The 25457-nt window shown below is 43.4% G+C and overlaps 1 protein-coding gene across 2 annotated transcripts; it reads left to right on the top strand.

Annotated features, from left to right (window-relative positions):
- The first annotated feature begins 446 nt into the window (after positions 1-446).
- LOC112230362 (RAC-gamma serine/threonine-protein kinase) lies at positions 447-25128 on the top strand. Of its 2 annotated transcripts, XM_042310916.1 has the most exons (15): positions 447-758; positions 1855-1933; positions 4576-4951; positions 6437-6562; positions 8688-8799; positions 9179-9326; positions 9470-9601; positions 10183-10248; positions 10563-10631; positions 11011-11133; positions 11366-11494; positions 18377-18591; positions 19136-19223; positions 19591-19693; positions 23212-25128. In XM_042310916.1, the coding sequence occupies exons 3-15, from the start codon at positions 4906-4908 to the stop codon at positions 23295-23297; spliced, it is 1443 nt and encodes a 480-aa protein (XP_042166850.1). In that variant the 5' UTR covers positions 447-758; positions 1855-1933; positions 4576-4905; the 3' UTR covers positions 23298-25128. The 2 variants fall into 2 exon arrangements, with proteins under 2 accessions (XP_042166850.1, XP_024252386.1); XM_024396618.2 differs by lacking the exon at positions 1855-1933.
- The last annotated feature ends 329 nt before the right edge of the window (positions 25129-25457 follow it).

The following is a 25457-nucleotide window of genomic DNA, read 5'->3' as shown; positions in this document are numbered from 1 at the left end:
CCAAACATGAGATGGAGATGGATATATATATATATTTATTTTGTTATAGTTCAAATTGTCGGCAAATACAACAACATATTTGAATGGATTCGTTGCAGGATCTTGTGATCTTGCTGTACCAGGAGTTGCATGTGTTCCTTGTCATGCTCCCATGAAGTAAGGCTAGACTGGTATGAGAATCTTTAAACAAAGCCCCCATTCAGATAGTGAAAGATATGACCTGAATTAATAGGATTCCAAATGAATTAATTGGAAATAACAAATCCCTAACGTTTTATCAACAATAATCACAAATTCATCTCACTGGTTTGAACACTGTCGAATGTCTCAATGGCCTACCGGCATTGTCATGACCAAGTGTAAACCTATACTGGATTGCATCTGTTCATACAAACGTACAAGCCAAGGGGGAAGAGGGACCAACAAAAGCCGGGGACCAACAAAAGCGAATGGATGCGGTGAGGAGAGGGAAGTCGTCCGAAATCTGGCTACATGTGACGTCACGAGATTTCCTTAGACCAAGCGGCAGCTGCTGAAGCTAGTCACAGAGCCGGGAGGACTGTCGCAGCAATTTCTGTCTACAAATGATTATTTTCGGACATTATAATTGGACGTAGCACCAGCGGCAATGGATACATCCCGGTTTTTCTTCAATTTTTATCACTGACTGACTGTTCTTTCCAAATATTTTGCTGCGTTGGAAGCACGCAAGCGCTCGAAGGGGGGGTGTCCCTGGCTATCATTATTCGACTTGCCAGGTAAAATACGTCAAATGTAATGAAATACTCATTATAAAAAGAAAATCTGAAAGGGTTTAAGAAGCGCTGGGGTTGGGGTTGAATGTTTTATTGGGCCTGTGGAAGCATATTGTCAACGTAAAATGGGTGGGAACAACCGTTAGCCTGTAGCGGGCTAGCTAGCATGAATGCACGTCATTTGCAAGTTTGGGATGTGATGCTGCTGGGATGCTGCAACGGGAGGGCTCGGGCATTCTCAAGCGTGAGCTACAATGATGGGGTGGTGTTACTGCTTGGCTTCGGCGCAGTCTAAACAAATTATATGTTTATTGAAACAACGCCACATGTTTATATGATATATATATATATATATATATATATATATAACGCCAACAACCTAGGAAGAAATGTAGGGAGTCGTACAAAAAGGTAAAACGTCAAGAGGACACTGTCAGCTAGCTGCTAGCTAACGTTTACTACGTTCGTTAGCCGCGTTCAGTGGCTAGTTAGCTCGATTAACAATTTCTATCCCCCAATCACTTGACATTTTATCCGTTTGCTGGGCACGTGAACATTGTTTAAAAATCATCCTTACCCAGTAATGACTTTGTGCCTGTTGTTATTATTGTATAATTAAGCGTGTAATGTTATATGGCAGGCGGATGTTATTATGTAAGCGCAAATGACACCACACGCCCTTGAAACAAAAGCTGTTGTTTCAATATTTGCTTATTTTTGTATGCGGTGCAAGGCCTAGCCATGTCTTGTACATTGATGGCAGAGACTATTATTGCGGAAAAGGTTTGCACATGTGACCTGTAATGGCTTCTAAAATGGAAAGTCTGGTCATGTCAGCCATTGTTTTTGTTGTCATTGGATTGATTTCATTTATTTTCCATCCCAGAGCCAGGTCTTTCACATCAGTCGGCCGCTTTTGACAGGCGTCCAATCTCTGACAACAAAACACTATACTGCATGTAAGACAGTTTCCTCCTAGTACGGTAGTAAGTGCTTCACTTTGAACAAAAATAAACTAATGGGTTGTCACAGGCAGTTTGGCCTCTATTTTGGCACCCTTGTACCCTAAATGGTAATACATTTTTATCTCCCCACAAAGGACATGAATTTAACCACAGAAGCTGCTCCTGAACTTGAATATGATTGTGGACCCAGAATTAAATCCTTTCATTAAAAAGGTACACATCCTTTACGGCCACCGTGTGTCTATTCTGGTACCAATGGATTATTCTAAGTTGTCTATTAGGATATGCACAAACAACGTCAGAGACTGTGGCAAGGTCAGGGCTGCGTATTAGGACCACGCAAGACTTTGCCGCTTTTAATTGAGATGTTTTGATCCACTACACTGTTAGATAATGTGTGCCTTGAGAACTCTACACAAACTTTGTTCGATTGAGCAACATATGCGCTTTGATGGGAATAAAATAACCAAATAGCCTCGATCTAGCAGCAGCATTACCATCCTGCATCCCACTACTGTCATACCTCTAATGCTAAGCAGGGTTGGTTCAAGTCGGTACCTGGATGGGAGACCAGATGCTGCTGGAAGTGGTGTTGGAGGGCCAGTAGGAGGAACACTTTCCCCTGGTCAAATTTTTTTTTATCCCATTCCCCCTGGTCAGTGATTGGGGACTTTGCCCTGTGTAAGGTGCTGTCTTTCGGCTGGGATGTTAAACGGGTGTCCTGACTCTCTGTGGTCACTAAAGAGCTCATAGCACTTATGTATGAGTAGGGGTCTTAACGCCAGTGTCTAAATTCCCAATCTGGCCCTCATACCATCATGGCCAGCTAATCATTCCCAGCTTCCAATTGGCTTATTCCTCTCCCCTGTAACTATTCCCCAGGTTGTTGCTGTAAATTATAACGTGTTCTCAGTCAATGTACCTGGTTAAATTAAAGATATACAGTACCAGTCAAAAGTTGACATACCCTTTGAAGTTTTTTAAAACTATTTTTTAATAGTGAAGACATCAAACCTATAAAATAACACCTATGGAATCATGTAGTAACCAAAACAAGTGTTAAACAAATCCAAAATATATTTTTTATTTGAGATTCTTCAAAGTAGCCACCCTTTGCCTTGATGACAGCTTTGCACACTTGGCATTCTCTCAACCAGCTTCACCTAGAATGCTTTTCCAACAGTCTTGAAGGAGTTTCCACATATGCGGAGCACTTGTTGGCCTCTACCTTCACTCCAACTCATCCCAAACCATCTCAATTGGGTTGAGGTCAGGTGATTGTGGAGGCCAGGTCATCTAGTGCAGCACTCCATCACTCTCGTTCTTGGTCAAATAGCCCTTACACAGCCTGTAGGTGTGTTTTGGGTCATTGTCCTGTTGGGAAAAAACAAATGATAGTCCCACTAAGCACAAACCAGATGGGATGGCATATCACTGCAGAATGCTGTGGTAGCCATGCTGGTTAAGTGTTCTAAATAAATCATTGATAGTGTCACTAGCAAAGCACCCGCACACCACATCCTCCATGCTTCACGGTGCGAACCACACATACAGAGATCAACTGTCTCTTCGTCTCACAAAGACATACTGGTTGGAACCAAAAATCAAACATTTGGACTCATCAGACCAAAGGACAGATTTCCACCGGTTGAATGTCCATTGCTCATGTTTCTTGGCCCAAACAAGTCTCTTCTTATTGATGTCCTTTAGTAGTGGCAATTTGACCATGAAGGCCTGATTCACACAGTCTCCTATGAACAGTTGATGTTGAGATGTGTCTGTTACTTGAACTCTGTGAAGCATTTATTTGGGCTGCAATTTCTGAGGCTGGTAACTCTAATGAACTACTGAACTCTGCAGAAAAGGTAACTCTGGGTCTTCCTTTCCTGTGGCGGTCCTCTTGAGAGCCATTTTGAAATGTTCCAGATTTACTAACCTTCATGTCTTAAAGTAATGATGGACTGTCGTTTCTTTTTGCTTATTTAAGCTGTTCTTGCCACAATATGGACTTGGTATTTTACCTTATACCACCCCTACTTTGTCACAACACTGATTGTTTCAAACACGTTAAGAAGAAAATACATTTAATAAATTCCACAAATTAACAAGGCACACCTGTTAATTTAAATGCATTCTAGGTGACTACCTCATGAAGCTGGTTGAGAGAATGCCAAGAGTGTGCAAAACTGTCAACAGTGCAAAGAGTGGCTATTTGAAGAACCTCAAATATAAAATATTTTTAGATTTGTTTAACACTTTTTTGGTTACTAGATGATTCCATGTGTTATCTCATAGTTTTGATGTCTTCACTATTATTCTACAATGTAGAAAATATAAAAAATAAAGAAAAACCCTGGAATGAGTAGGCGTGTCCAAACTTTTGACTGGTACTGTATATAACTTGAATCCCAACCTGGCCAGTCTCATATCTCTAAAAGCATTGATCTTCAGTTACTTTTCACTGCGTATATTTAGTCACATTTAAGTATATTGGCTATTGGCTACAATGATGACATCATTAGCACGGACCTCAGTCAATCACTCCAAATCCCAATTGGAGATCAATGGGAAAAGCAGCCAGTATGTCAAAAGCATTATGTAGGCCTACTCTAGAAAATCTGGTCAATGGCGCTGTATAAGCAGTATTTGGCCCGCCAAAGAGCAGAGAGAGGGAGGAAAGGGGACAAATCTGCCGGTGGGAGGGGACGGGAAGCGCATTCTGGGTCTTAACAATGACCCCAGTTCTCACGTAGGTGTTTGTAAAGGAACGAGAGGGGGTGGGGATGTAGTGTGTGTGTGGAGCAATCCATGGACCTTTCCCCCCCCCCCTTTCTCTCTCCCCTGCTTCCTTCCAGGCTGAGTCACCGCTGGAGTGCCTTACGAGAGAGAGCGAAGGAAGACGTGGAGAGAAAGGTAGTGTGTGAGAGAGACGGCTAGCGGAGTAAAGACAGAGAGTGAGAGGAAAACGAGTGGCGAGGAGGTAGCAGAAAGGAGAAGAGAGAGAGCCAAGGGAGTTGGGGGAAAAGATGGAGTAAGGGAGAGAGAGAGACAACACACAGAGACGGAGTGAGGAGAGTGGGTGTGTGTCTGTGAGGAAGAGAAAGAGACAGCAAGGTCAGGACTGCTGAACCCCCCCCCACCCCCTTGGATCTGAGCGCTGGGCTGACGGTCAAGGTGACGCCACTATGAGTGACCAAAACGTTGTCAAGGAAGGCTGGGTTCAGAAGAGAGGTGAGTCGATTGATTGATGATCGGTGATGTTTATTGTCATGGAATTTGTTTAGTTTTTTCACAGTTCACATCAAAAACAAACACCCCTTTTCAAACACCCCCGGGTCCCCAAATACCTGTATATACATAAACATGGAACCAACAGGGAAGGGAATCAATGGAATATTGTATTATGATATCCAGGGGTTGGAACCAAAATTATTTTCCAATCGTTTTGTTCTGAACACAACCATTTTTTTCCCCGTTCTGACAACAAAATAAAGTTCTGAACCATTTCGAACCAAAAACGTACTCTTTATATCGTTCCTTTTTAAACCTCTGAAAACGTTTGATTTTTTAAACATTTCGTTCAGCATTAAATTACTTCACCAATCAGTGTGGATGGAGCAGGGTGCAGATGCGGCTGAAAATTTTCAGGCGAGAAGATGGAGGAGGCTTGGCTTGAGGCGCTGGGCATCTTATGACATGCATTATCTGAATTAGGCCCACAGAACTATACCTACAGAGAAGCAGCTTCTATGGAGGAACTTTTAATGTCTTTGAATTTCTGAGATTTTTGTGGGACCATAAAAAAATGCCCGGAACATAAAATAACGTTATTAACTGGTTCCCATGAGTGTAATATAACGGTTCTGTTCCGGAACAGTTTAGATCACTTTCATTTAATTTTGTTATTTTCCGGTTTTCGGATCTGTTCCCTGAACCGGTTCCAACCCCTGATTTATAGCTAGTATGCACAGCATGTGGTATGGATGATTTTAAGCTGTGTTGACTGGTTGAACACATGGAGTGTGTGTGTGGTTATTTATTTAGCCTCAGGCTGTGACACTGCCACAGACAAATTTGAGTTCTCGGAGGATGGCTTAACTCCCCAGTTCCTTCCTTTCAGAACCCGGGAGCCACTGAATTGTTACAGGCACTTTTGTGCTGGGTACAAAATCCAGTTAGTCTTCTAAACACTGAAGGGTAGCTAGTGGTTTAGAGTTAAACTAGTAGCAAACAATCAGTTTTATACTTGTATTAAATTGTTATTACAAAGTGGTTACTGCATTTTTTGTATACAATGTCTCTTGTGGTAAAAGAAAAGTTAAATAATACCATGTAGGCTATTAGCAAAATGGAGCTCCTCTACAACAAGGTCCGCATGGAGATCTTGCAAGCAAACACAAGCATGGACCGTCGTATGAATTAATTATGTATTAACCTTCTTGAACCATGATGAATCATCCTGCCATGCTGTTAAATGAAAATGCACTTCCTTAAAGCCGTACATAGGGGTACATCCCAGATGACATCTCATTCCCTTTTATAATACACTACTTTTGTCCAGGGCCCATAGCCCTGGAACTATAAAGAGAAGAGTGCCATTTAGGATGCAGTGAAGGTCTGACCACTGCTACAGCCAGCCAGCCAGTCAGTCAGTAACTATAAAAACTGATAGGCTAAGTTTCCAGTATGAACCAATCCCTGCTGGACTTGTTGCAGGTGAGTACATAAAGAATTGGAGGCCGCGCTACTTCCTGCTGAAGACAGACGGATCCTTCATCGGCTACAAAGACAAACCCCAGGACGCAGACCTGGCCTATCCCCTCAATAACTTCTCTGTGGCAAGTAGGTTCTCCTCGCCATTATCAGTCCCCATTTTAAACCATTTGGGGGCGGTTTCTCAGACACAGATTAAGCCTAGTCCTGGACTAAAAAGCAAGCTCAATGGAGAATCTCAATTGAAAATGATTGAGTCCAGGACTAGGTTTAATCTGTCCCAGGAAACCGCTTCTTAGTGTGTTGGGTATATTGTATTACAATATACAGTGTCTTCAGAAAGTATTCAGACCCCTTGACTTTTTCCACATTTTTATTTGAAAATGTATTAAATATTTTTTTTAAATCCTCAGTAATCTACACACAATACCCCATAATGACAAAGTGAAAACAGGTTGTTAAAATCCTTTGGAAATGTATAAAAAAAAAAAAAACGATACCTTATTTACATAAGCATTCAGACCCTTTGCTATGAGACTCGAAGTTGAGCTCTGTTGCATCCTGTTTCCATTGATCATTCTTGAGATGTTTCTACAACTTGATTGGAGTCAACCTGTGGTAAATTCAATTGAATAGACATGATTTGGAAAGGCACACACCTGTCTATATAAGGTCCCACAGTTGACCGTGCATGTCAGAGCAAAAACCAAGCCATAAGGTCGAAGGAATTGTCCGTAGAGCCTCTAGACAGGATTGTGTGGAGGCACAGATCTGAGGACAGGTACCAAAACATTTCTGCAGCATTGAAGGTCCCCAAGAACAGTGGCCTCCATTATTCTTAACTGGAAGAAATTTGGAACCACCAAGACTTCCTAGAGCTTGCCGCCCTGCCAAACTGATCAATCGGGTAGAAGGGCCTTGGTCAGGGAGGTGACCAAGAACCTGATGGTCACTCTGACAGAGCTCTAGAGTTCCTCTGTGGAGATAGGAGAACCTTCCAGAAGGACAACCATCTCTGCAGCACTCCACCAATCAGGCCTTTATGATAGAGTGGCCAGACGGAAGCCACTCCTCAGTAAACAGCACATGACAGCCCGCTTGGAGTTTGCCAAAAGGCACCTAAAGACTCAGACCATGAGAAACAAGATTCTCTGGTCTGATGAAACCAAGATGGAACTCTTTGGCCTGAATGCCAAGTGTCAAGCCTGGAGGAAACCTGGCACCATCCCTATGGTGAAATGTGGTGGCAGGATCATGCTGTGGGGATGTTTTTCAGCAGCAGGGACTGGGAGACTAGTCAGGATAGAAGGAAAGTGAATGGAGCAAAGTACAGAGAGATCCTTGATGAAATCCTACTCCAGAGCGCTCAGGACCTCAGACTGGGGTGAAGGTTCAACTTGCAACAGGACAACGACCTTAAGCACACAGCCAAGACAACGCTGGAGTGGATTCTGGATAGGTCTCTAAATGTCCTTGAGTGGCCCAGCCAGAGCCCGGACTTGGACCCGATCGAGCATCTCTGGAGAGACCTGAAAATATCTCTGCAGCGACACTCCCCATCCAACCTGATAGAGCTTGAGAGGATCTGCAGAGAAGAATGGGAGAAACTTCCCAAATACAGATGTGCCAAGCCTGTAGCGTCATAGTCAAGAAGACTCGAGGCTGTAATCGTTGCCAAAGGTGCTTCAATAATGTAAATGTTATATTTCAGTTTTTTGTATTTTAGCAAAATATAGCAAAAATGTCTTAACCTGTTTTTGCTTTGTCAATATAGGGTATTGTGTGTAGATTGAGGGGGGGGGGGGCGACTATTTAATCAAATTTAGATTAAGGCTGTAACAAATCAAAATATGGAAAAAGTAAAGCTGTCTGAATACTTTCCTAAGGCATTGTGCTACAATTTTCTTAATTTTAAAATATCATTAAAGGTTCCCATTTTAGGCAGTGTGCATTCCCAAGAGCCAATGTGTCTCTGTCAAACGTTCAGAGTTAAGTTAGTGCTACTTGAGTATAGTACAACACTGTTGCCACCGTTATCTCCTGAAACAGTAGTGAGTGACAAATGTTTATTCTGTGATGCTTTGTCAACCTCCATGGTATGAAGGATTTATTCAATCACTCGTTCATCACCCCACTCATTTTATTTTTACCTTCTTGCTCTCTCCCACCTCCTCTCTCTCTCTCCCTCTTTCTTCCCTCTCTTTCCTTCCCGACACACCCTCTATTTCTCCCCCCTCTTTCTCCCTCTCCTCAGAATGTCAGCTGATGAAGACAGAGCGGCCAAAGCCCAACACGTTCATCATCCGCTGTTTGCAGTGGACAACGGTTATTGAGAGGACATTCCACGTGGACACGCCTGATGAGAGGTGGGTCACCCTCTCTCTCACTCCCTCCTCTCTCTCCTCTTCCTCTACTACAGCCTTGCCTCCTCATCTCTCGCCTTTAGGGAAAACGCTATTGAAAATTGAAGAAGAATACCTGTACACTGTTTAGATGCTGCTAAAACATGTTAATCTAAGCATAAAACTTCCACAGCAGCAGTTGCATGTTTTGATGTAACTAGTTTTAGCAAACCACAGGAGCATCCAGACAGAATGGGGGTATGTCTCTAGATTTCTCCATGACATTTATTTTGTACCCTGCACTTTTTGAAATGTGTGCTTTCCTCAGCACACATATACACGCACACATACACACGCAGTTAAAGCAGTGTATTAAAGTGAGCTGCTGTTTGGTTGGTTCCAGGGATGAGTGGGCCGAGGCCATCCAGATGGTGGCCGACTCCCTGGCCAAGCAGGAGGAGGAGGGGATCCTGTGCAGCCCCACGTCGCAGATTGAGAATGAGGTCAACGAGGAGGAGATGGACACCTCCACCAGCCAACACAAACGGAAGGTGAGCCGCTCTGGGGACTGAGCGCAGGTCATACATTGGTAGATGGGCACATAAACACCAAGCAAGATTGTTTCTCTCATCTCAATGAAGGCTTCTCCTCTTCTCGTTTCTTTTCTCCTCTACTTTCCTCTTCTCTCTGACAGACAATGAATGACTTTGACTATCTGAAACTACTGGGAAAAGGCACTTTTGGGAAAGTCATTCTGGTGAAGGAGAAGGCGAGCGGAACTTATTACGCCATGAAGATCCTGAAGAAAGAAGTCATCATCGCCAAGGTACTGGCTGGTTTTAAAGCAGTTTCTCTCAACTTTTTTTAGTCTAGGGATCAAATCAACCAAATAAAATGTTATGTCATATGCGGCGAATACAACAGACCTTACAGTGAAATGCTTACTTACGAGCCCTTAACCAACAATGCAGTTTTAAGAAAAATAAGTGTTAAGTAAAAAATAGATAAGTACATTTAAAAAAATAAAAGTAACAAATAATTCAAGAGCAGCAGTAAAATAACAGTAGCGAGGCTATATACAGGGGGTACTGGTACAGAGTCAATGTTCTGGGGTACAGGTTAGTAGAGGTAATATGTACATCAGCAAACTAGAACTATGCTTTTTCCTGCTTGGAAGTACATTTAAACTAACACTATAGAACTGACTAAATGAGTGTCTGGGACCATCCCACAGACCGGCGGTTGAAACACTGGTAGAAAGAACTGAGCCCTGTTGGAATGGATCCAGATATCACCATTTGGCGCCTTGTACCTTCTACATCCTAACATTCTGTCTTTCTCTCCCACTCTCTTTCCCTCTCTCTCTACCCCCGTTTCTGGATTTTCCTCTCTTTCCTTGTAACTCAGGATGAAGTTGCTCACACCCTCACAGAAAGCAGAGTGTTGAAAAACACCCGTCATCCATTCCTAACAGTGAGTATTGTTTAGCAAAGACTTGAAGGCAAACTTTATACTGTAAGCCTGTATTATTCACTTGGAGGCCATGTCTCAAATGGCACCCATATGGCTCTGGTCAAAAGTAGTGCACTATATAGGGAATAGGCTGCCACTTGGGATGCATCCACAGACTCAGTCAAAAGCAAAGTCTGATTGAATAAACATTTAAGCTGATCTACTGTTGCACCGTGTCATTAGATATGAATTCACAAGATAATTGAACGTCTGTTTGTGTGGATGTAAAGAAACAAAACAACAACGATGGTGCAACTCTTGTTATTTTTCTCTAGTCTCTGAAGTACTCCTTTCAGACCAAGGACCGGTTGTGCTTTGTCATGGAGTATGTGAACGGAGGAGAGGTAAGAGATGCCTGTGCTACCTGAGATACCTGGGGAAAGATTAGCAATTTTTTTTTTTTTACAGACACTATAGGTGTGTTGATGAGGATTCCCTGAGACAGGTGCACCTTCCTCTTCCACCATACAGAATTCTTTCCAGGAGCCAAAATAATTATTTCCAGGGACCGTCTCAGATTAGGAATGCTGATCTAGGATCAAGTCCCTCTCCTATTCATTCTGATTTAAAATGCAAAACCGATCTTAGATCAGCACTCCTACTCTGAGACAATTTGTGAATACGGCCCATAACATGTTTTTTAGAGAGCTATTAGAGAGCTATTCGTGAATGGAACTATATCTTTTTATATGCAGATGTGTAAATACATATTTTTCCTCGCAGCTGTTTTTCCATTTGTCAAGAGAGCGAGTGTTTTCCGAGGACCGCACCCGATTCTACGGAGCTGAGATCGTCTCCGCTTTAGACTACCTTCACTCTGCCAAGATAGTGTACCGCGATCTGAAGGTACGTTCATTCATATAGCAATGACTGTCCAACAGTTTGGCTAATATCTGTCATAACACCATGTGTAGACTTCTCTTAGAAGCGAATCCTTACTTCCAATCCTAACTAAGTCCAATGGGAGACAAAGTGAAGATTTTGTCTTAAAACGTATAAAAAGAGCATTCTGTTGAGGATGGATATATTATAGGGGCGTATATTCAACATATAACATGATATTTATTCTCATTGGCAGCTGGAGAACTTGATGCTGGATAAAGACGGGCACGTCAAGATCACGGACTTCGGCCTCTGCAAAGAGGGCATCACCGACACGGCCACCATGAAGACCTTCTGCGGCACGCCAGAGTACCTGGCTCCAGAGGTCAGCGCTCACACTGATGTACACTACACTACCCAGAATGCCATGTTGTGAGATCTATCCATGTTTTCTTATGGGAAGAAATATTCTAGGTGTCTAATATACTAATCACATCAGTGTACTGAGTAAAGCAGAGCTCTACTGCCAAGAGACAAAAGCCCTTGCACGGAAAAGAGTCAGGTGTAGAGAAGAACGGTATGAATGCCGTATGCTCCCAAGGGGGCCAAGAGGATACAGTCAGGTCACATACTAATAAAATAAAATCTAATGTTATTGGTCACGTACACATTTTACAAATGTTATTGCAGGTTGCAGCGAAATGCTTATGTTCCTAACTCCATCAGTAAGGTAATACCTAACAATACACAGAAATCCACAAAATAAAGAAGAAATATCAGAACGAGCAATGTCAGTCCAAAATATATATGTATATGGTGGTGTGTATAGACATTATGGACAATAAATGTGCAGTAATTATATAGGATGAGCCTTGACTAGAATTAGAGGTCGACTGATTATGATTTTTCAACGCCGATACCGATTATTTGAGGACCAAAAAAAGCAGGTGCCGATTTGTAATTTATTTATTTGTAATAATGACAATTACAACAATACTGAATGAACAATGAACACTTTTATTTTAACTTAATATAATACATAAATAAATACATTTAATCTCAAATAATGAAACATGTTCAATTTGGTTTAAATAATGCAAAAAACTGTGTTGGACAAAAGTGCAATATGTGCCATGTAAAAAAGCTAAAGTTTAAGTTACTAGCTCAAAACATATGCTAAAAGGAACCACCAGCTTTCATGGGTCTTTAATGTTCTCAGTTAAGACGTTTTAGGTTGTAGTGCAAAGAGCAGGGCTTGTCTGCATGGTCCCCTGTCAGTCTGCTCCTCCGCTTCTCATAAATTATCCCCACCTCACTGAACACTCTAGCTTGGGACCGAAGAAGGTGGGGGACAGAAACTTCTTTGCCAACGGAGCGAGTGATTGAAGTCTGTCCTCATTCTGCTTCCACCACTCAAAAGGCAAGCCGCTCTTTCTGTCAATGACAGGCGCTGTGAGTTAACACTCAAACTCAATTTCAAAACTTCATCCCTGCCCTCTTAGCTTTCTGAGGATTCTAGCGTAGAGGTTTTCCACTAGACTGGGTGGCTGATCTACCCAGATTCTGCCTTTTTGCGCCTGGATCTGGGTCATCCTCTTCACTTGTCCCATCTGCTGTGGCTCTTGGATTTGGTTTCCTTAGTAGGTCAGACTCTTCCTTCAGCCACTGTGCTGTCCCTGAGGTGAAGGCATAGCTCTTGTAACGTGGATCCAGGACAGTTTCCAGCACCAGGGAACTTTAGGTTTGAGACAATGTCCCACTGTGTAGCAGACAAACTGCTGATGTGTCCGTATTCGCCTGCATACTCATTCAGTGCACGCCTCTGTTCAAACATCCTCTGCAACATGTGTAGTGTTGAGTTCCAGCGAGTTTGATCTGCTTGGATGATGCTGTGTTTGGGAAGGTCAAGCTCTTCCTGAATGGCCCTCAGCCTCTGTTTGGCCAGTACAGAGTGGTCGAAGAGAGTTGCACAGCTCTTCAACATGGCAATAATGTCTAGCACAGCTCTCTGACTGGACAGGCCATCATTGATTACAAGCTGTAGGGTGTGTGCACTGTAGCTGAAGTCTGGAAGCTATGCCAGTCTCATACCTTTCACCATGTTTGCCCCACTGTCCCTGAGGACCAGCACTACACATTCTGTGTGGATTTCCCAGTATTCCAACATGGTCAAAAACATCTCTCTGACGTAGTTTCCTATCTGTGATCCATTCATAGTCTTGACATTCAGCACAACCTGCTTTCTTGTCCAGACATTGTCAAAGAAATGTCCAGTAGGACGCATCAGGGACTGTGTAGTGCCTGACCAGCAGTCAGTTGTGAATGCCATGTGTGGAGCGTCCACTGGTGCCACCAGATTCTTCACTTTCATCACAACTCTTTCATGTGTTTTATCTAGCATTTCGGTGCGAAATCATTTATATTTTGATCCTGTACCGGGGTTCAGCAAGAGTAATCAGCCGCTGAAAACCAACGTCAGACACCACTGTGAATGGCTGGTTGTCAATGGCAATCATCTCAATAATTGCTTCATCCATCTTCCTGGCCCTTGGGTCTTTGTCCTGCCATTTTGATTTTTTATTAAAAAGTTGTAAGATTTTAGCCTGCGATGTCTGTATGTGACTTGTCTGTATCACTTTTTCCTTGTGAAGAATTTGCGTTTGCTTTTTTTTCATAATTTGCTTCCTTATGGGCTTTTGGATGGGGGATTTTTAAGGTGATTCCACAGGTTGGTGGTATTTTTTGATTTAGCAGTTGCTGACCCCATGCTTACATCTTCATCACAAATAAGATACCTTGCTTTCCCTGGTGCCAATTCAATGTAATAGTCCCACAGTGGTGCTCTGCTTTTCTCTGCCATCTGTAAAATTAATATATTTGTGTACACACACATACACACAGAGCTCTCTGAAGTGACAATGATACTGAAGAGTCTGCTTAGGAGACACAAATACTCTCAACTGTTTGAATAATAAAAATAGAGTTACCTGTGATGAATGTTGAAAACAAAAACTGTCATTTCTATATGCAGGAAATCCTATTTTAATAATGGGCATGGTAAGAATTGACTACCAGAGTCATAATCTCCATGATACCTTCCAGCAAAATCTGAAAAGTGGTTCATTCATTTATTTCACAGGACATTTTTAGATTGACTTCAAATAAGGTCTGTGTTTCGTGTAGGCTTATACCACCTTGCCAATTTGATAACTGTGTAGATATCCATAGGACAAGGTAACTCTGATCAATATTGGATAAATAAACTCAGTACAAAAGGAATCATTCCTCTCACTGTCAACTGCGTTTATTTTCAGCAAACTTAACATGTATAAATATTTGTATGAATATAAGATTCAACAACTCAGAAAAACTGAACATGGCGCCGGAAGAAATGGCAGCAGTTTTACGGCCGCCCAACCAATTGTGCTATGTGTTTTTTTTGGCGTTGTTTGTAAATTATTTTGTACATAATGTGTGTGCGCAACCGTATCTTACGGGAAAAAAGAGCTTCTGGATATCAGGACAGTGATCACTCACTTCGGATTAGACAAAGATTGTTTCTTCAACAAACAAGACGCACAAGACATTCTTCAAACACCCAACCAGGCCGACATCCCCGTTATTTTCAAGAGGAAGCGACGCAGGTGCCTGGTCAGGACCCGGAAAAGGCGAGTGAGAAAGCTGCCATTACCGTCAATACTACTCGCCAAAGTGCAATCATTGGACAATAAACTAGACGAGGTACAATCACGAATATCCTACCAACGGGACATCAACTGTAATATCCTATGTTTCACGGAAACGTGGCTGAATGACATGGATATTCAGTTAGCGGGATACATGCTGCACTGGCAAGATAGTACAGCACACTCCGGTAAGTCGAGGGGGGCGGTCTGTGCATATTTGTAATCAACAGCTGGTGCGCGAAATCTAAGGAAGTCTCTAGATGTAGCTTGCCTGAAGTTGAGTATATTGTGAGAAATTGTAGGCCACACTACTTGTCTAGAGAGTTTTCAGCTATACTTTTCATGGCTGTTTATTTACCACCACAGACTGGCACTAAGACCGCACTCAGACAGCTGTATAAGGAAATAAGCAAACAGGAAACCACTCACCTAGTGGCCAGAGACTTTAATGCAGGGAGACTTCAATCAGTTCTACCAAATTCCCATCAACATCTGGAACATCAGCTGTTCCAGATGACTGTGTGATCACGCTCTCCGTAGCCGAAGTGAGTAAGACCTTTAAACAGGTCAACATACACAAGGCTGAGGGGCCAGATGGATTACCAGGACTTGTGCTCCGGGCACGTGCTGACCAACTGGCAGGTGTCTTCACTGACATTTTCAACATGTCCCTGATTGAGTCTGTAATACCAACATGTTTCAAGCAGACCACCATTGTCCCTGTGCACAAGAACAGAAAGGCAATCTGCCTAGAGACTACAGACCCGTAGCACTCACGTCCGTAGACATGAAGTGCTTTGAAAGGTTGGTAATGGCTCACATCAACACCATTATCCCAGAAACCCTAGACCCACTCCAATTTGCATACCGCCAAAACGGATCCACAGATGATGCAATCTCTATTGCACTCCACACTGCCCTTTCCCACGTGGACAAAAGGAACACTTAGGTGAGAATGCTATTCATTGACTACAGCTCAGCATTCAACACCATAGTACCTTCAAAGCTCATCACTAAGCTAAGGATCCTGGGACTAAACACCTCCCTCTGCAACTGGATCCTGGACTTCCTGACGGGCCGCCCCCAGGTGGTGAGGGTAGGTAAAAACACACGCTGATCCTCAACACTGGAGCTCCCCAGGGGTGTGTGCTCAGTCTCCTCCTGTACTCCCTGTTCACCCACGACTGCATGGCCAGGCACGACTCCAACACCATCATTAAGTTTGCAGACGACACAACAGTGGTAGGCCTGATCACCGACAACGACGAGACAGCATATAGGGAGGAAGTCAGAGACCTGGCCGGGTGGTACCAGAATAACAACCTATCCCTCAACATAACCAAGACTAAGGAGATGATTGTGGACTACAGGAAAAGGAGGACCGAGCACGCAGGTTGAGAGCTTCAAGTTCCTTGGTGTCCACATCAACAACAAACTAGAATGGTCCAAACACACCAAGTCAGTCGTGAAGACTATTGTCCCTCAGGAAACTAAAAAGATTTGGCATGGGTCCTGAGATCCTAAAAAGGTTCTGCAGCTGCAATTGCTCAGCCTCTGACCGCAAGGCACAACAGAGGGTAGTGCGTACGGCCCAGTACATCACTGGGGCTAAACTGCATGCCATCTAGGACCTCTACACCGGTGTCAGAGGAAGGCCCTAAAAATTGTCAAAGACCCCAGTCACCCCAGTGATAAACTGTTCTCTCTACTACCGCATGACAAGCGGTACCGGAGTGCCAAGTCTAGGACAAAAAGGCTTCTCAACAGTTGTTTTACCCCCCCCCCCAAGCCATAAGACTCCTGAACGGGTAATAAAATGGCCTAAGTTTTCATAACTGTGACCTTAGTTGCCTACCGTCTGTAAGCTGTTAGTGCCTTAACGACCGTTCCACAGGTGCATGTTCATAAATTGTTTATTGTTCATGGAACAAGCATGGGAAACAGTGTTTAAACCCTTTACAATGAAGATCTGTGAAGTTATTTGTATTTTTACGAATGATCTTTGAAAGACAGGGTCCTGAAAAAGAGATGTTTATTTTTGTGCTGAGTTTATAAGCAAATACATTTTTTTGTACAGTTGATAGATGAAAATATGTTGACAAACGTTACCTTATCCGAGTGAGATTTACACGAGTATCAAAACATTGAGGTGGTTTAAGCCTGCACGAAAGACAGACCTTGTTTGAAGTAGATCAAGACATTCTCTATGGAAGACATGAACGGTAAAATAACTAAGGAACCCTTTTCAAGTTGAGCCACAAGTTATTATAGGAATTATGAGGCGTCGACTATTTCTCTCTCTACCATTTGTATTTCATATACCTTTGACTATTGGATGTTCTTATAGGCACTTTAGTATTGCCAGCCTAATCTCGGGAGTTGATAGGCTTGAAGTTCTTCAAGCATTGCGAATGTAACAGTATAGCTTCCGTCCCTCTCCTCGCCCCTACCTGGGCTTGAACCAGGGACCCTCTGCACACATAGACAACTGACACCCAAGAAGCATCGTTACCCATCGTGCCACAAAAGCCGCGGCCCATGCAGAGCAAGGGGAACCACTACTTCAAGGTCTCAGAGCGAGTGACGTCACCGATTGAAACGCTATAAGCGCGCACCACCGCTAACTAGCTAGCCATTTCACATCGGTTACACGAAGAGCTGCTGGCAAACACAGGAAAGTGCTGTTAGATTGAATGCTTACGAGCCTGCTGCTGCCTACCACCGCTCAGTAAGCATGCTTCATCAAATCTTAGACTTAATTATAATATAATAAACACACAGAAATACGAGCCTAATGTCATTAAAACGGTCAAATCCGGAAACTTTAATTTCGAAAACAAAATGTTTATTCTTTCAGTGAATTATGGAACCGTTACGTATTTTATGGAACCGTTACGTATTTTATGGAACGGGTGGCAACCCTAAGTCTAAATATTGCTGTTACATTGCACAACCTTCAGTGTTATGTCATAATTACGTAAAATTCTGGCAAATTAGTTCGCAATGAGGCAGGCGGCCCAAACTGTTGCATATACCCTGACTCTACGTGCAATGAATGCAAGAGAAGTGACACAATTTCCATAGTTAATATTGCCTGTTAACATGAATGTCTTTTAACTAAATACGCAGGTTTAAAAAAATATACTTCTGTGTGTTGATGTTTATGGTTAGGTACATTTGTGCAAAGGTTGTGCTTTTGTTAAATCATCACCCGTTTGGCGAAGTAGGCTGTGATTCGATGACAAATTAACAGGTACCGCATTGATTATATGCAACGCTGGACAACCTTGTTAACCTAGTAATATCATTAACCATGTGTAGTTAACTAGTGATTATGTGAAGATTGATTGTTTTTTATAAGATAAGTTTAATGCTAGCTAGAAACTTAACTTTGCTCCTTCCTGCACTTGCGTAACAGGTGGTCAGCCTGCCACGCAGTTTCCTCGTGGAATGCAATGTAATTGGCATGCAAAAAAACTTAACTTGAAATCAACCCTAATTAATCAGTCAAAATTGAATGCAGTATATCCATATGAAGTGGGTAAAACATACTGTATTATGTCATGATGTCCCTATGCTAGGTGCTGGAGGACAATGACTACGGCCGGGCGGTGGACTGGTGGGGTCTGGGCGTGGTCATGTATGAGATGATGTGCGGTCGGCTGCCCTTCTACAACCAGGACCACGAGAAGCTGTTTGAGCTGATCCTCATGGAGGAGATCAAGTTTCCACGCACGCTCTCCTCCGACTCTAAGTCCCTGCTCTCCGGCCTGCTCATCAAGGACCCCAACAAACGGTACAGAGAGATAGAAACAGACGCTCGGGCACACACACAGACAGACATGCATGCATTGAAGCAAGAGAGATGTACACACAGAGGCACAGGTATGCAGACAGACGAACGAACACACACACACACACACCAAGGCTCCAGTGGGGGATTATACGAAGCTGCCAAATAGTTTTGACACAACACATTTCCTCCTTCGTAACAGATCAACTTGAAGTGGATTATTGACTCATGCTAATCAGCTAACCAGCCCTCAACTGTAACTTCCCATCATTTAGTCTTTTTTGTATAGGAGTTACTGGCTCACTCATTGATCCTGCTTTATGAAATACTAGCTCATCACAATTTTGCATTTGTTTATTGTTCTGCTACAAAGCCGTTTTGTCACTAAAAGCTTGAGGCAGCTAGGTTAGTGGTAAACCCAAGGGAGAACATTCTCTCATTCACCCCTTGATGTTATTCCAGGATTTGCACCTAGCTCATGTTGTCTTGTTTCTTGACAGGTTTTCTAGAACGTGTTCACATTTGTACTTTTCTTTATTTACGACAGACTCGGTGGCGGTCCAGACGATGCGAAGGAGATAATGCGCCACAGTTTCTTTGTGGCTATAGACTGGCAAGACGTCTACGACAAAAAGGTGAGTCTCCTCTTCTACACCTGATCACTTAGGATTTCATTAAACCAGTTCTCTGCCCTCCCACCGACTTCTGAATGAATTTGGAATATTCCACGCAGGTGAAAATGACTATCATTTTCCCAGTCAAATATGCAAATATTGACGTCACACACAAGCCACGGACATCAGTGTGTCACATGTCACTGTGGTCCTGTGTGGCTCAGTTGATAAAGCATGATGTCAAGATCTTGGGTTTGACTCCTCAGGCCACCGATACAAAAATGTATCCACAAACTACTGTAAGTGGCTTTGGATAAAAGCGTCTGCTAAATGGCATATCAATTATATATTACATGTGACAACGGTGTCCCCTCTCTCTCCCCTACAGTTGGTCCCCCCCTTCATGCCACAGGTCTCGTCAGAGACAGACACCCGGTATTTCGATGAGGAGTTCACGGCACAGACGATCACCATCACTCCCCCGGAGAAATGTAAGTGTCCATCGGATCCCTCTGCACGGTTCGGCCCACTTCTTTGGAATAGGGGTTTCCTGCCATAGACTCTGCCATAGGATGATTAGTCTGTTGAATTGTTGGGGGTGTTGTGCTGTGGTACTGGCTTTTATTTAGTGATTATTCTAAGGTAACACTGTTACTCAAGTGACCTTAAGATTTTTATTTATTTTTTATTTCACATTTATTTAACCAGGTAGGCTAGTCTCATTTACAACTGCGACCTGGCCATGAGAAAGCAAAGCAGTTCGACACATACAACAACACAGACTTACACATGGAATAAACAAACATAGTCAATAATACAGTATAAAAAAGTATATATACAGTGTGTAAATGAGATAGGATAAGGGAGGTAGAGGCAATAAATAGGCCATGGTGGCGAAGTAATTGCAATATAGCAATTAAACACTGGAATGGTAGATGTGCAGAAGATGAATGTGCAAGTAGAGATACTGGGGTGCAAAGATAAATGAATAAATACAGTATGGGGATGAGGTAGTTGGATGGGCTATTTACAGATGGGCTATGTGCAGTGATCTGTGAGCTGCTCTGACAGCTTGTGCTTAAAGCTAGTGAGGGAGATATGAGTCTCCAGCTTCAGTGATTTTTGCAGTTTGTTCCAGTCATTGGCAGCTGAGAACTGGAAGGAAAGGCAGCCAAAGGAAGAATTGGCTTTGGGGGTGACCAGTGAAATATACCTGCTGGAGCGCATGCTGTGGGTGGGTGCTGCTATGGTGACCAGTGAGCTGAGATTAGGCAGGGCTTTACCTAGCAGAGACTTGTCAATGACCTGGAGCCAGTGGGTTTGGCGATGAATATGAAGCGAGGGCCAGCCATCGAGAGCGTACAGGTCGCAGTGGTGGGTAGTATATGGGGCTTTGGTGAGTAGAGTGTTGGAGGCTATTTTGGAAATGACATCGTCGAGGATCGGTAGGATGGTCAGTTTAACAAGGGTATGTTTGGCAGCATGAGTGAAGGATGCTTTGTTGCGAAATAGGAAGCTGATTCTAGATTTAATTTTGGATTGGAGATGTTTAATGTGAGTCTGGAAGGAGAGTTTACAGTCTAACCAGACACCTAGGTATTTGTAGTTGTCCACATATTCTAAGTCAGAACTGTCCAGAGTAGTGATGCTGGACGGGCGGGAGGGTGTGGGCAGCGATCGGTTGAAGAGCATGCGTTTAGTTTTACTTGCATTTAAGAGCAGTTGGAGGCCACGGATGGAGAGTTGTATGGCATTGAAGCTTTTCTGGAGGTTAACACAGTGTCCAAAAAAGGGCCAGAGGTATACAGAATGGTGTCGTCTGCATAGAGGTGGATCAGAGAATCACCAGCAACAAGAGCGACATCATTGATGTATACAGAGAAGAGAGTCGGCCTGAGAATTGAACCCTGTGGCACCGCCATAGAGACTGCCAGAGTTCCGGACAACAGGCCCTCCGATTTGACACACTGAACTCTGTCTGAGAAGTAGTTGGTGAACCAGGTCGAGGCAATCATTTGAGAAACCAAGGCTGTTGAGTCTGCCGATAAGAATTTGGTGATTGACAGAGTCGAAAGCCTTGGCCAGGTCGATGAATACGACTGCACAGTATTGTCTCTTATTGATGGCACTTATATCGTTTAGGACCTTGAGCGTGGCTGAGGTGCACCCATGACCAGCTCTGAAATCAGATTGCATAGTGGAGGTACGGTGGGATTCGAAATGGTTGGTAATCTGTTTGTTAACTTGCCTTTCAAAGACCTTAGAAAGGCAGGGTAGGATAGATATAGGTCTGTGGCAGCTTTCCAATCTTTGGGAATCTCAGACGATACGAAAGAGAGGTTGAACAGGCTAGTAAAAGGGGTTGCAACAATTTTGGCAGATCATTTTAGAAAGAGAGGGTCCAGATTGTCTAGCCTGGCTGATTTGTAGGGGTACAGATTTTGCAGCTCTTTCAGAACATCAGCTATCTGGATTTGGGTGAAGGAGAAATGGGGGAGGCATGGGCGAGTTGCTGTGGGGGTGCAGGGCTGTTGACTGGGGTAGGGGTAGCCAGGTGGAAAGCATGGCCAGCCGTAGAAAAATGCTTATTGAAATTCTCAATAATAGAAGATTTATTGGTGGTTACAGTGTTTCCTAGCCTCAGTGCAGTGGGCATCTGGGAGGAGGTGCTACAGGATACAAATTTCCTAACTGCCTGTGTATATTGGTTCCTAACTTCCCTGAAAAGTTGCATGTCACGGGGGCTATTCGATGCTAATGCAGTACGCCACAGAATGTTTTTGTGCTGGTCAAGGGCAGTCAGGTCTGGAGAGAACCAGGGCTATATCTGTTCCTGGTTCGACATTTTTTGAATGGAGCATGCTTATTTAAGATGGTGAGGAAGGCACTTATTTTTATTTATTATTTTATTTTTTTGTTGAATTTGACCCTTTTTTCTCCCCAATTTCGTGGTATCCAATTGTTGTAGTAGCTACTATCTTGTCTCATCGCTACAACTCCCGTAGGGGCTCGGGAGAGACGAAGGTTGAAAGTCATGCGGCCTCCGATACACAACCCAACCAGCCGTACTGCTTCTTAACACAGCGCGCATCCAACCCGGAAGCCAGCTGCACCAATGTGTCAGAGGGTACACCGTGCACCTGGCAACCTTGGTTAGCGCGCACTGCGCCCGGCCCGCCACAGGAGTCGCTGGTGCGCGATGAGACAAGGACATCCCTACCGACCAAGCCCTCCCTAACCCGGACGACGCTAGGCCTGAGGTTCACTCAGCTAGGCCAATTGTGCGTCACCCCACGGACCTCCCGGTCGTGGCCGGTTACGACAGAGCCTGGGCGCGAACCCAGGGACTCTGATGGCACAGCTGGCGCTGCAGTACAGCGCCCTTAACCACTGCGCCACCTGGGAGGCCTAGGAAGGCACTTTTAAAGAATAACCAGGCATCTTCTACTGACGGGATGAGGTCAATATCCTTCCAGGATACCCGGGCCAAGTCGATTAGAATGGCCTGCTCGCTGAAGTGTTTTAGGGAGCATTTGACAGTGATGAGGGGTGGTCGTTTGACCACAGACCCATTACGGATGCAAGAAATGAGGCAGTGATCACTGAGATCTTGGTTGAAAATAGCAGAGGTGTATTTGGAGGGTAGGTTGGTTAGGATGATATCTATGAGGGTGCCTGTGTTTATGGATTTGGGGTTGTACCTGGTAGGCTCATTGATAATTTGTGTGAGATTGAGGGCATCAAGTTTAGATTGTAGGATGTCCGGGGTGTTAAGCATGTCCCAGTTTAGGTTACCTAGCAGCACGAGCTCTAAAGATGGATGGGGGGCAATCAATTCACATATGGTGTCCAGGGCACAGCTGGGGGCAGAGGGTGGTCTATAGCAAGCTGCAATGGTGAGAGACTTAAGTAATGACACTTAACTCATGCAGGTTATAGTTTGTTATTGAGCCCAGACCTACCTGTCTTTCTCACACCCCTCTCTCCCTGTCTCTGTCTCTTTCTACAGACGATGAAGATGGGATGGGTGAGGGTGACAGCGAACGGAGGCCTCATTTCCCACAATTCTCATATTCGGCCAGCGGACGAGAGTGAAGGTCATTGCCAGCCAGCCAGTATTGCCCCCCCCCCGTCGTGCGTCCGTTTCGAGGAAAACACGTAGCCATTTTAGGAAAAGTCTCCCCTCTTTTCTCCTTCTCTGTATTCGAGTGCAGACTGGGAGAAGTTGTCTTTTTAGGGACTGTAAAAGGGGTTTTGCACAGTGGGATAGACTCAAGCTGGTCTCTCCACAAAAAAAAAGTATCTTACATTTTAAACGCTATATACTGCAGAAGGCAATGTTTTTGTTATTTATTTTTATCTGTCAATATTAGGTTGTCGACCTGTTACGTTCTTTGTCTTTTTAAAATTTTAGTTTGAACTTTTTTGCACTTGGTTTGGAAGAGCCGTTCTAGGGAACAAAACCAAAAATGTTGCCTTATGTGTGCAGATGTTTCGTATCATACAGACAGGGTTTAGGTCGGGGGGCTCGTGGTTCATTCAAACAATTATTTTTCTCATATACAATGCCATGGCGGTGCACATTCTCCAATCCCATGGCAACGAGAGTCACTATCTGCTAAAAACAACAAAAAAGACAGAACTGACCGTTTCTTTCATTCCAATTTCATTGTCAGTGTTATTACTTTTCATCCTTTTTGACCTTTTCATTTTCTGCCAGAGATTTCTACTTGGTTATTGTTTGACAGAAACACTAAACTGCCAGATACTGCACGGTTCACTCAGGCAACACAGAGCACAACCGCATTCAACTCAGCTACCAGTTTAGCTTTACACACCCATCAGGGAAAAGCTACTATGAATATATATACAAGCCTTTTTTGCATCTTTTTCCACAGTCATTTGATTAATAACTTATTTTCATAGCTATAGAAAAAAATAGTGGTATAGATGTTTACACAAGGAATGTGGCTTATACAGGTCCACCTTATGCTGTCATAACACACATGCTCACACACACACACTCTCTAACATCAGAGCCAGCTCTGAGCTCTGCTGATATGGCTTGTGACAGACTATGAAATCTGTATCTGTAAAAAAAAAAAATGAATCGCCCCATCAATCTTCCCAAAGCGACAAGGGCGGAAGGCATCAATAATCACTAACCATGTCGGGTCACAGATCACGTGTAACTGAGCCATGAATATACTTGTGTATGATGATATGATGAGGACTGTGAGAATGGAGCGAGAAAAGGAAAGCAGTTCCCCCACGTTTTTTGATGTAAATATGCAATGCCTTTTTTTGTTCTTAGTGGCATCTTGGCCAGACATGAACTTTTGTGTGTGACTGTACTTCAAGCTTGCTGAGGAGAACCAAGACCGGAGGAAAAGGAAGACTGAGAATGACGTTTTGGGTTAAAACAACGTAAACTACAACGTTAGACTGACTGGACGCTCCCATTTTGTGACTGGTGTCAGCATCGCCTCGACCTGTCTTTCCAGAAGAGGTTTCCATGGAGACGAGACCCTTTTTCGCTGTTGGTCAAATAAATTGACACCCATTGTAATGTTTTCTTTTACCTGTTCAAGTGGGACCATGGTCAATTCTGCAGTGATATGTGGTTACATCAGGTCGTTATCATTCCCTTCCTTTTTTGTACCATAGTACTAGATTTATTTATGTTTGTGTCATTCTAGGCAGTGTTACCCAGTCTTGTTCAGAGTCAAAAAGGCACCTCTCTTTAAGCTGCTGAAGGATGATATTGTTGGATGCATTACTAAAGTCTGTTTTTTATCCAATTGTTTTTTGGATTGTTTGCTTGTTTGTTTTCTTACCAAAACATTAGGGCAAGAAACCAATAGTGAACTTGCAATGCCGTGGTAGTATTTATTTTGAATTCAATTAAAGAATACATTTCAGGGTTTTTCATGGCGTAAATCAGTGTTTTATTTTAATCCCCCGTCTGATATTTCAATGAGTCTGTACCCTTTGGAAAGCAATACCCTAAACAATATTCAGCAAGGGTCTCATCCAGGGTCATGTTCATTAGGAACCAAATAAAATAAAACCGGAAGGAAGAAACTACTGGCACATTCCCACTGGTATGTTTTTGAGTAAAACACTGGGGTAAATCTATTTTTCCATCTACGTGGGCCGGCACCCGTGTCTCACTGGGCCATTGCTCCGACGGACATGCTCTGACTTGGAGCCAAGGCACTGGGTACTTTTTTAGCTTGAATTTACAAAGATGGT

Source organism: Oncorhynchus tshawytscha, linkage group LG32 (assembly GCF_018296145.1).
Source record: "Oncorhynchus tshawytscha isolate Ot180627B linkage group LG32, Otsh_v2.0, whole genome shotgun sequence".
Lineage (NCBI taxonomy): Eukaryota > Metazoa > Chordata > Actinopteri > Salmoniformes > Salmonidae > Oncorhynchus > Oncorhynchus tshawytscha.
This window is presented reverse-complemented; position numbering and strand designations above follow the sequence as displayed.

Excerpts from the sequence above, each read along its gene's own strand:
- LOC112230362 (XM_024396618.2), top strand. The coding sequence starts at position 4,906 with ATGAGTGACCAAAACGTTGTCAAGGAAGGCTGGGTTCAGAAGAGAG. Across the intron at positions 19,224-19,590 it reads AAGACGTCTACGACAAAAAG|TTGGTCCCCCCCTTCATGCC; the intron begins GTGAGTCTCCTC and ends TCTCCCCTACAG. Across the intron at positions 19,694-23,211 it reads CATCACTCCCCCGGAGAAAT|ACGATGAAGATGGGATGGGT; the intron begins GTAAGTGTCCAT and ends CTCTTTCTACAG.